We start from the raw sequence: 10,788 nt of genomic DNA, 5'->3' as shown, positions 1-10,788 counted from the left end.
TGATGTTGTTGTTTGTGTTTACAGCTGACAGCGCTGGCCATGCTGATGTTGTTGTTTGTGTTTACAGTTGACAGCGCTGGCCATGCTGATGTTGTTGTTTGTGTTTACAGCTGACAGCGCTGGCCATGCTGATGTTGTTGTTTGTGTTTACAGTTGATGGCACTGGCCATGCTGATGTTGTTTGTGTTTACAGTTGACGGCACTGGCCATGCTGATGTTGTTGTTTGTGTTTACAGTTGACGGCACTGGCTATGCTGATGTTGGATCCGTTCTACCGAACCATCCGTGGATTCGAGCTGCTGATTGAGAAGGAGTGGATCTCGTTTGGCCACAAGTTCGCTACAGTGAGCCAAGATTGGATACATTTTCATTTCTGCTACATTTGCTAAGCTTGGATTTGTTTGGATGTGTAGAGAATTTCTTGTGAAAACGTTTGAATTTGAAGCAACTATTGTTTTAGTGTGCATGTGTGTGTGTGTGAGTGTGCGTGCGTGTGCATGTTTGTGTGTGTGCGTGTGTGTGTGTGCGTGTGAGTGCTTGTTTGTGTGTGTGCGTGTGTGTGTGTGTGTGCGTGCGTGTGCATGTTTGTGTGTGTGCGTGTGTGTGTGCGTGTGTGTGTGTGCGCGTGTGTGTGTGTGTGCGTGTGTGTGCGCGTGTGTGTGTGTGTGCATGCGTGCGTGCGTGCGTGTGGTGCAGCCTTACGTTGATGGAGGTTAGGGTGTGTGTCTGTGTGTATATTGAGGCCATAGTTCCAGTACCTGTTATCTTGCCTTTTTGCAGAGGCTGGGGCAAGGGGATAAGAAACGTGTGTGTGTCTGCATGTGTGTGTAGTGAGGCCTTACTTCCAGTACCTGTGTATCTTGACTGTTTGTTTGCCCTTTTCCAGAGGCTGGGGCATGGAGACAAGAACCACGCCGACGCCGACCGGTCGCCCGTCTTCCTGCAGTTCATTGACTGTGTGTGGCAGATCTCCAGACAGGTCAGACTATCTTCTCACCTGCCCAAATTCTCACCTGCTTTACTTCTCACCTGCCCAAATTCTCACCTGCTGAACTACTAAACTAGGATGTTTTTTTTTGTTTGACTATTGTAATTTATAAATGTACATGATGATGATGTTACATAATATATGGTGTGGTGTGTAGTTAGGTAGGTGTACATGTGTTTGACATGGCACATTCGTCCCTCCCCAGTTCCCGGTTGCACTAGTCATGTGTATGAGCTTACCTTAGGCCCTCCTGTGTGTGATAATGAAACATTTCCTCCCTCCACAGTTCTCAGTTGCACTGTAGGTCCTCCTGTGCTTACAGGAACATACATGTAATGTGTGATGATGACGCATTTGCATGGTGTGTAGGAACTGGTGTACATGTGTTTGATAATGACACATTTGTCCCTCCCAGTTCCCAGTTGCACTGGTATTGTGTACAATCTATAACCTTACCTTAGGTCTCCCTGTGCCAGTACTGGCAAATAGTGTGTGATAATTAATTATATTTTGTCCCCCCTCCCCAGTTCCCTGTAGCGCTGGAGTTTAACGAACATTTCCTGATCACGGTTCTGGACCACGCCTACAGCTGCCTTTTTGGGACTTTCCTCTGCAACGCAGAACAGATACAGGACAAGGAGGTGAGATTTTACACATTCATCAAATTATCCTTTCACAAGTTGTATTTATTTTTTCACATATATTTAAAAGGCAAAAAGCATGATTCCTTGATATATAACGCCCTCTTCTCAATGTAAGTGACTTTCGTACGTTGTAGCAACTGAGTGCTCAATGTTGATCCAAGAACCGACAAATTGCGTTGTTCTGGCCTGCATGATGGCTAAATGTTTGTTCTGTAACCCGATACCCAGGGTGTGCGGGGAACACAGTGTTAACGACCACCTTTCTGTAACCCGATACCCAGGGTGTGCGGCAGAACACGTTGTCGCTGTGGTCGTACATTAACGACCGCCTTTCTGTAACCCGATACCCAGGGTGTGCGGGGGAACACGGTGTCGCTCTGGTCGTACATTAACGACCACCTTTCTGTAACCCGATACCCAGGGTGTGTGGGGGAACACGGTGTCGCTCTGGTCGCACATTAACGACCACCTTTCTGTAACCCGATACCCAGGGTGTGTGGGGGAACACGGTGTCGCTCTGGTCGTACATTAACGACCACCTTTCTGTAACCCGATACCCAGGGTGTGCGGGGGAACACGGTGTCGCTCTGGTCGTACATTAACGACCACCTTTCTGTAACCCGATACCCAGGGTGTGTGGGGGAACACGGTGTCGCTCTGATCACACAATAACGACCACCTTTCTGTAACCCGATACCCAGGGTGTGTGGGGGAACACGGTGTCCCTCTGATCACACAATAACGACCACCTTTCTGTAACCCGATACCCAGGGTGTGCGGGGAACACAGTGTTAACGACCGCCTTTCTGTAACCCGATACCCAGGGTGTCCAGCAGAACACGTTGTCGCTGTGGTCGTACATTAACGACCGCCTTTCTGTAACCCGATACCCAGGGTGTGCGGGGGAACACGGTGTCGCTCTGGTCGTACATTAATGACCACCTTTCTGTAACCCGATACCCAGGGTGTGCGGGGGAACACAGTGTCGTTCTGATCACACAATAACGACCACCTTTCTGTAACCCGATACCAAGGGTGTGCGGGGAACATGGTGTTAATGACCACCTTTCTGTAACCCGATACCCAGGGTGTGCGGCAGAACACGGTGTCGCTCTGGTCGTACATTAACGACCGGCCTGACGAGTTCCGGAACCCGCTGTACGCGGCGTACTCGCACCAGCATGTCATCTTCCCGGTCGCCAGCCTGCGCCGCATCGAGCTCTGGAAGGCCTACTACATCCGCTGGAACCCCCGTATGAGACCACAGGTGAGTAGAACCCCCGTATGAGACCATAGGTGTGTACATCTGCTGGAACCCCCGTATGAGACCTCAGGTGAGTGGAACCCCCGTATGAGACCTCAGGTGAGTGTGTATGTGCTGGAACTCCCGTATGAGACCACAGGTGAGTGGAACCCCCGTATGAGACCACGGGTGAGTGTATATCTGCTGGAACCCCCATATGAGACCACAGGTGAGTGGAACCCCCGTATGAGACCACGGGTGAGTGTATATCTGCTGGAACCCCCATATGAGACCACAGATGTGCACATGCTGGAACCCCTGTATGAACCTCAATATGAGACCGCACGCATGTGTTATTTAGCAGTACAGTAATATCTAAATGTGGCCTGAACATTTGTGCAGCAGAGCCTGACATCCAATGTTTCCATTGAACGCTGTCCAATAAGATTGCAGGACCTTGTTTTCTGGTTAATTTTGATGTATGATTCTCTCATACCCTACAGGAGCCTCTCAGTCAGAGGAACAGGGAACTACTGGAGCTGAGAGCACAGGTAAGCTGGTCTGGTTAGAACTGGTTTGGACTGGTTTGGACTGGTTAGAACTGGTTTGGACTGGATAGAACTGGTTTGGTTAGAACTGGTTTGGTTAGAACTGGTTTGGACTGGTTTAGTCTGGTTAGAACTGGTTTTGACTGGTTAGAACTGGTCTGGTTTTGACTATAATGTAGTTTGGTCTTGGTTTTATCTGGATGCCCTTCCTTTTAGTCTTAACTGCTTGGGTATATTCTAACATCTAAGCCTTGTTACAGTAATGTTGTTTGTATGTTCAGATACTCATGTCTTGTCCCTTTACTGTTTGTTCTCAGCTGCAGAAGAGAGTTGAGGAGCTTCAGCAGGAAGTTGGAACCAAGAAGACCTCGAGAGAGGGGAGCCCTGATTCGTCGCCTACACAGGCTGTTACAGTTAGTGTGTAACCTCCCCAGCCCTGATTCGTCGCCCACTCAGGCTGTTACAGTCAGCGTGTAGCCTCCCCCCCACAGGCTGTTACAGTCAGCACATAGCCTCCCCAGTCATTTCTAACTTCCTTGTCATTCTGTCATCATTTGGTGCCTGATCTGCTCAGTAATCTCAGCTTGTTCGTAGGACTGGCTGAACATGGCAATACTGGGCCACTCAAGTCACTGTCTTGGTTCTCATCACCCATCACACTCATCACATCTCATCATTAACAGATGTGGGGAAAATGTCATAATCATAAGTTTACATGTAGGTCTAAGTACCAAAAATACTGACAGTAAAGTTTCTGAAAAGATGCAAATGGGCTGGAAGATGAAAAGTCGGAGATTAGATTTTATAACTCAGTTGTAAGATTAGAGCACTGCAACGGTGTGAGTTAGGACCTATTGACTGTAAATGTTTAATCAATGTGAACTTGTACTGTCCTCGCTTTCAGATTAAGAAGAAATAGCACAGGACTGGTGTAATTTTTGCTCAAACTCGTTAATTTCTGAGAGAAGGCTGATTAATCCTTTAGATTTTAACTTGAAGTTAACACTGTCATTAATTTTTAAAAAGGCCAAAATCCCAGTGATGCACATCCTTGCTGATGTTCATGTATTGGCAGTGTACAATGTATAATTAGTGTAGATAGAGCTGATTTAATTTTATAGTCTGACAAAAGTAACAATTAATACATGAAGGGTATATAGCTGTATTTCAACTTGGTCTCTTTATTTTTCACCAATGCAACATATTAAAGGTGATACGAAATGTGACAATCCTTTCTGTGATGAGAGTTTGGGCCACGCAGACATCATGTACAAGTCTTACTTGGTACATGTATATAAATGCCCTCCAAACTTAAGCTCGGATTGAAATTCAGTTTTACCAGAGTTCACCCCCCCACCCCCCTTATGAGGTAAAAACAACAATCGGATCTCAAAATACAAGTAAGAGCAGGTGTAACTGGACAGGAGTGTCAGACAACAGGCCATAACCAACTTGGTCCAGTCAACTGTGGCAGAAGCTTTGCTACATCAACTGTGGCAGAAGCTTTGCTACATCAACTGTGGCTGAAAGCTTTGCTACATTAACTGTGGCAGAAAGCTTTGCTACATCAACTGTGGCAGAAGCTTTGCTACATCAACTATGGCAGAAAGTTTGCTACATCAACTGTGGCAGAAAGTTTGCTACATCAACTGTGGCAGAAAGTTTGCTACATCAACTGTGGCAGAAGCTTTGCTACATCAGCTGTGGCAAACTTCTCCTGACTAAGAATCCGACCCCGTTCCCGATGACCCCTCCGAGGACGAGCATGGCCACGGCAGTCCCCGCTAGAACACCTGCAAAATACGACAATAAATGGTTGCCTGGATATATATCATCTTGCCACAAGTTTGCTGCAGTAAGCTGAGATTAGATAGTACATTTGTCAGGTGTCTGCTACACTCACAGGTGTCTAAAAAGTCTTGCTAAGCTTTACTATGATAGAACGTTATATAATATACATATTTGTGAGACCTTACCCGTCCCGTATGTGACAGCTGTCTGCGGCGCCTGGTCGCAGCTGCCAGGTGTGGAGGCAGGAGGGGTTTCCATGGTAACAGGAGCTGATGCGGGGCTGGCGGGCGGTGCCTGGGTGGTTGCCGGGACGACGGTGTCGATGCAGATGACCCCTGCGCTGTCGCATGGCGCGGACTGCCAGCCGGAGTTCCCGCAGGACAGAACGGAGTCCTCCGTCCCGGAACAGCGCACGCCCGACAGCCAGGTCACCGGGGTCGTACTCACGGATCTGCGGAACAAGGGCAAGGTCAGGTTCTATTTGTTGTTTCTCTGGTTAGAAACTAGTCAAGTTGAACTAGAAGATCTATCGTGTGAAAACAGTCCACGAAGAATGTCTATAGTTGGGTACACACAGTGTCAGGGGGTTACTCAATGAATGATACGTCCTTTGCTAGATTCTTGTTTTTTCTTCCAGCTCTTTTTTTGATTTGATTCCTCGAACATAACCTTCACTTGAAAAATGTCTAAGAACCCACCTGGGTGAAACTGGTTCGTTGACGCAGTAGGTTGCTGCAAAGCTGTAACAGTTGTGTTATGTCTATGCCAAAGGGTGGTTATATCAGCTAATACAGATACCTTGGTGAAACAGGTTCGTTGACGCAGTAGGTTGCCTGACTGGCGCCATCGTACCCGAGCTGCCGACACGCGACGCGAGCGCTGGCCACGTCCCAGCCCATGCTGCACACCCCTCCCCACTCCCCGGTGGTACGCTCCAGCTGCAGCTGGCCCGACGTCCGCCCGCCGACCAATCGCACGCTTCCCTTCGTGTACGTCACTGCAGGGGGTAATAGTTGTCATGGTAACACTAGAACTCAACTCTTTGCCTTCAGTACACACCAGCCTCAGTCAGGCCGTAAATTAACTGTCCAAAATTTCAAGTAAAGACAAACGTACCACTAATAAAATCGTGTGCCTCCGAACGGGGGGTGGGTAAATTTTATCAGCAACTACATGTATCTATCAGTAAATGTATTTACAAACTTTGAAAATTCAGAAGTAGAATTGAGCAAAATGAACGAGCACCTTGCTCTGCTGCCGTGGAGTGAATCCCGATTTCTCGAACAAAAGACGCTCGAAGAGGCTCCCGCTGGAACAACATGACTTAAAAGTTTCAGAACAGACCTAATTCCACAAGAAAAAAATTACAATAATTTGAAATTACGTCAACATTGGACCAACGTCCACAGGCTCACAAAAAAATAAACAAATATTCAAACAAACAAGCAGCTCACGTTAAATTCGGCACGTCTGATCAGGATCAGTTTTACAGACTCACAAATAAACAAACAGCTCGTGTTAAAGTTGACATGACCAATGGGCAGCAGGAAGCGCAGTGTTCCCTGCTGGACTGAGTTACACAGACTCACAAAGAAACAAACAAACAAACAAGCGTCTCGCGTTAAAGTCAACATGTCCGATGGGGACCAGGAAGCGCAGTGTTCCCTGTTGTACTGAGTTTCGTGGACTCACAAATAAACGAACAAACAAACAAACAAGCGACTCACATTAAAGTCGACATGTCCGATGGGGACCAGGAAGCGCAGTGTGCCCTGTTTTACTGAGTTTCGTGGACTCACAAACAAACAAACAAACAAACAAACAAGCGTCTCACGTTAAAGTCGACATGTCCGATGGGGACCAGGAAGCGCAGTGTTCCCTGTTGGACTGAGTTACACAGACTCACAAACAAACAAACAAACAAGCGACTCACGTTAAAGTCGACATGTCCGATGGGGACCAGGAAGCGGAGTGTTCCCTGTTGGACCGAGTTTCGCAGGTTGACGAAGGCTTCCTCCATATTGACCCCTGACACGGGTTTGAGGACGTCTCCCGTGACCTGAGTGACATCGAGTAGCGTCGCCTCCACCACGATCTGGCTCGGGTAACGGTCGATCTGAACGGGAAGGATTTCATCAGTAAACTAGAAGCTAGGGTAACTTTTACAAAGCAAAATGCATGATGTTTACCTTCACATGGTCTAGCCTAGCAAACCACTAAGTTTATTCTGACATATGCTCAAACACATTCAAACTCTGTCCTGCTGCAAGTCATGTACAAAATGTAGTCCGATCTGATACAGCATTAGTTACTATGGTGACAGACATCTGGTCTGGTCAAAGACCTTGTGTATTTGCAGAAGAAGAAGAAACTGAGCAAAAACAATGCGTTTTCTTTCTGCGAGGGTAAACATAAAAACACTCCTTATAGTAGCCATCAACACACTAATGTAAGGATTTCCCCAATGAATGAAATTCAGTTTGACATGTTGTGTCCTATTCTCTATCATTACAGACAGTGCCTGTCAACTGTCAACAGTGTAGCTCAGCTGGATAGTGCCTCGCAGGTTTGTTAGGATCTGCTTGTACAGTTTTTGTAGATTGTGTCCCACCTGTATGTCGGTGAACAGGTGATGATATTCAGTCTGACATGTGTAAAATGATGTAGGCCTGAGTTTGAGATGTTTTGTCCCACCTGTATGTCGGTTACCCGTAGCGACGACACCTGTGCGGCCGAGGCCACGCCCTTTTTCAGTGCCGTCCGGAACCAGTTCAAGTTCAGCTCTGCCGGAAACTGGCCTGTGGGGGGGCGGGATCTTCCCGTCAGAACACATTTCACTCACATGCAAGTTTTCCTCTGTTTTCTTAAACATTTTTCTACACAGCCAACATAACCTGGCAAGAGACTAAGAAGATTGCAGAGAACTGGAAACACTGGAGACTCACGAGGCACTGTGCTCCAGAGTGGGCGAAGAGAACTATGTCAAGTCACGTCTTACATAATATTATTATGACCAAAAGGGCTTACACCCTTTTGGTTTAGCCCATTTGGTCATAATGAAGTATACCAACACAGATGAACTTTCATGTTAAGTCTACATATTGTCTTCAGCGCATCTGAGACTAGGCAAGTGACTTGGAATCACCTGGCCAGGTGGTTAGATAGTAAGTTATCAGGTGTATTAAATTGTCTTCCCACATCTTGTCTCACCTGGGAATATGATCTGCACGCGTTTCTTCTGATCCGTGGTGAAACACGGAGACACGACGTCAAAGTTGGTGATGTCCACGACCTCGCTGAACAGGGAGATACTGTAGCTGAAGGCAAAGTCCTGTAGGAGAGGAGAAGACATATTGGAATCACAGAACTGTAGCTGAAGGCAAAGTTCTGTAGGAGAGGAGAAGACATATTGGAATCACAGAACTGTAGCTGAAGGCAAAGTCCTGCAAGTGGGAACAAAGTTAATGATATGAAAGTAAAAGACAACAAAACACAAAAAAATTACTTAAAAACTAATCACTAAGCACTATTGGCATTGTTTATTTGTTTTTGATTGGGATATGTCATTTGGTGTAATGTACATGTAGCCAGCTGCCGCCATGCTGCGTGCCTGCAAAGCTGGTGTGTTATGCCGAAGGGCAGTTACATGAATACTGCTATACAGATAAAGGTATAGAGAGGCTTTACCGTTCTGTGGACTCCGCGCACCTCCAGCATGACCGGGAAGGACTCGGATGTCAAATCTGACCCAGACGGCATCGCAGACGTCCAACCGGGCTGGGGACACAGTAAAGGTCAGAGGTTAGGGCTGGGGACAGGGTAAAGGTCAGAGGTTAGGGCTGGGGACAGGGTAAAGGTCAGAGGTCAGAGCTGGGGACAGGGTAAAGGTCAGAGGTCAGGGCTGAGGACAGTAAAGGTCGTAAGATAAACAACAATCCTTGCAATCCATGATTCAATCATTAGTCTATGTTATCCACAGTCTGCAGAACTCACCTGAGCAAAGCTCCACTCCCAGGTGGTCTGTATGGGGCTGCCGGGCGGGAAATCCTCCCTCAGAGCGATCCACTTCATGCAGGGGAGGCCGCCAACGTCCACCTGAAGCGCAGGAAACAGGATGTGATGGATACTGTTATGTCCAGAACCGTGCCTGTATGTCCCATTCTGTGCCTGGGCACGGTTTGCGGCACAACATACATGTATCTACTCGGCTAGTCAACTCTCCACTCACACTGTGTTTTCATGTCCAGCGGCAATTTTTCTTATTATCAAAGAACCGGAATTTGAATTCCCAAAGAAAATAGCTACCTTCTCCCTGCTGCCAAACTCTATGATGAGTACCCCTGGTATGACTGATTTGTTACCAGAGTGCTTTAAAGGGTAAATGTGTACCTCCCCGACGTAAGCCCAGCTCGCTAAAGGTAAATTTTGTACCTCCCCGACGTAAGCCCAGCTCGCTAAAGGTAAATTTTGTACCTCCCCGACGAAAGCCCAGCTCGCTAAAGGTAACAGTAAGCCAGAGTACTGAAGCGAAATTTGTACCTCCCCGACGTAAGCCCAGCTCGCTAAAGGTAAATTTTGTACCTCCCCGACGTAAGCCCAGCTCGCTAAAGGTAACAGTAAGCCAGAGTACTGAAGCGAAATTTTGTACCTCCCCGACGTAAGCCCAGCTCGCGTTCTCGAAATGGAAGAACTCCTCGGCTGTCATCATCCGCACGTGGAAGGGGTCGACGGGAAGGTCGTCTGCCGCGGCGCTGTTATTCCTGACGGCGGAAACCGTGCATTCTCCCGTCCGCTTGTCAATCATGTACGACAGGCCTGGCAACAAGAGATATTATCTATAATTATCACTCATGTACAACAGGCCTGGCAACAATGGATAATTATCTATAATTATCACTGTTATCACTCCCACTGTGGCGCTGTTATTCCTGACGGCGGAAACCGTGCATTCTCCCGTCCGCTTGTCAATCATGTACGACAGGCCTGGCAACAAGAGATATTATCTATAATTATCACTCATGTACAACAGGCCTGGCAACAATGGATAATTATCTATAATTATCAGTTATCACTCCCACTGTGGCGCTGTTATTCCTGACGGCGGAAACCGTGCACTCTCCCGTCCGCTTGTCAATCACGTACGACAGGCCTGGCAACAATGGATAATTATCTATAATTATCAATAATTGTCAATCACGTACAACAGGCCTGGAAACAACAGATAATTATACATAATTATGAATAATTATCAGTTATCACTCCCACCACAGGCCTGGCAACAACAGATAATTATCCATGATTATCACTCATGTACGACAGGCCTGGCAACAATGGATAATTATCAATTATCACTCCCACTGCAGGCCTGGCAACAATATATAATTATCCATTATAATTATCACTCATGTATGACAGGCCTGGCAACATTGGATAATTATCTATAATTATCAATAATTATAAGCTACCACTCCCACCACAGGCCTGGCAACAACAGATGATTATCAATAATTATCAATGCATCTCACCTGTGCTGATTATCAATAACAATTGCTCCCACCTGTGTTGAAGTCGTCC

The 10,788-nt window shown here is 47.0% G+C and overlaps 2 protein-coding genes across 2 annotated transcripts in view; one reads left to right on the top strand and one right to left on the bottom strand.

Annotated features, from left to right (window-relative positions):
- LOC109468922 (myotubularin-related protein 2-like) overlaps window positions 1-4,649 on the top strand; it is a 14,425-nt gene extending 9,776 nt beyond the window's left edge. Inside the window, 3 exon segments of the mRNA XM_019767303.1 lie at window positions 2,720-2,899; window positions 3,379-3,426; window positions 3,741-4,649. Of these exon segments, the coding sequence (XP_019622862.1) occupies window positions 2,720-2,899; window positions 3,379-3,426; window positions 3,741-3,848 (336 nt within the window). The 3' untranslated portion in view covers window positions 3,849-4,649.
- A 65-nt stretch (window positions 4,650-4,714) lies between these two features.
- Window positions 4,715-10,788, bottom strand: part of LOC109468823 — an 11,242-nt gene continuing 5,168 nt past the window's right edge. The window contains exons 9-18 of the mRNA XM_019767163.1: window positions 9,863-10,029; window positions 9,208-9,309; window positions 8,902-8,991; window positions 8,425-8,545; window positions 7,909-8,012; window positions 7,148-7,330; window positions 6,460-6,523; window positions 6,013-6,211; window positions 5,400-5,665; window positions 4,715-5,216 (exon numbers count right to left, since the gene is read on the bottom strand). Of these exons, the coding sequence (XP_019622722.1) occupies window positions 5,116-5,216; window positions 5,400-5,665; window positions 6,013-6,211; window positions 6,460-6,523; window positions 7,148-7,330; window positions 7,909-8,012; window positions 8,425-8,545; window positions 8,902-8,991; window positions 9,208-9,309; window positions 9,863-10,029 (1,397 nt within the window). The 3' untranslated portion in view covers window positions 4,715-5,115. The remainder of the gene's footprint in view (window positions 5,217-5,399; window positions 5,666-6,012; window positions 6,212-6,459; window positions 6,524-7,147; window positions 7,331-7,908; window positions 8,013-8,424; window positions 8,546-8,901; window positions 8,992-9,207; window positions 9,310-9,862; window positions 10,030-10,788) is intronic.

Source organism: Branchiostoma belcheri, unplaced genomic scaffold, assembly GCF_001625305.1.
Source record: "Branchiostoma belcheri isolate BF01 breed outbred unplaced genomic scaffold, Haploidv18h27 scaffold2, whole genome shotgun sequence".
In the NCBI taxonomy this organism is placed as follows: domain Eukaryota; kingdom Metazoa; phylum Chordata; class Leptocardii; order Amphioxiformes; family Branchiostomatidae; genus Branchiostoma; species Branchiostoma belcheri.
This window is presented reverse-complemented; position numbering and strand designations above follow the sequence as displayed.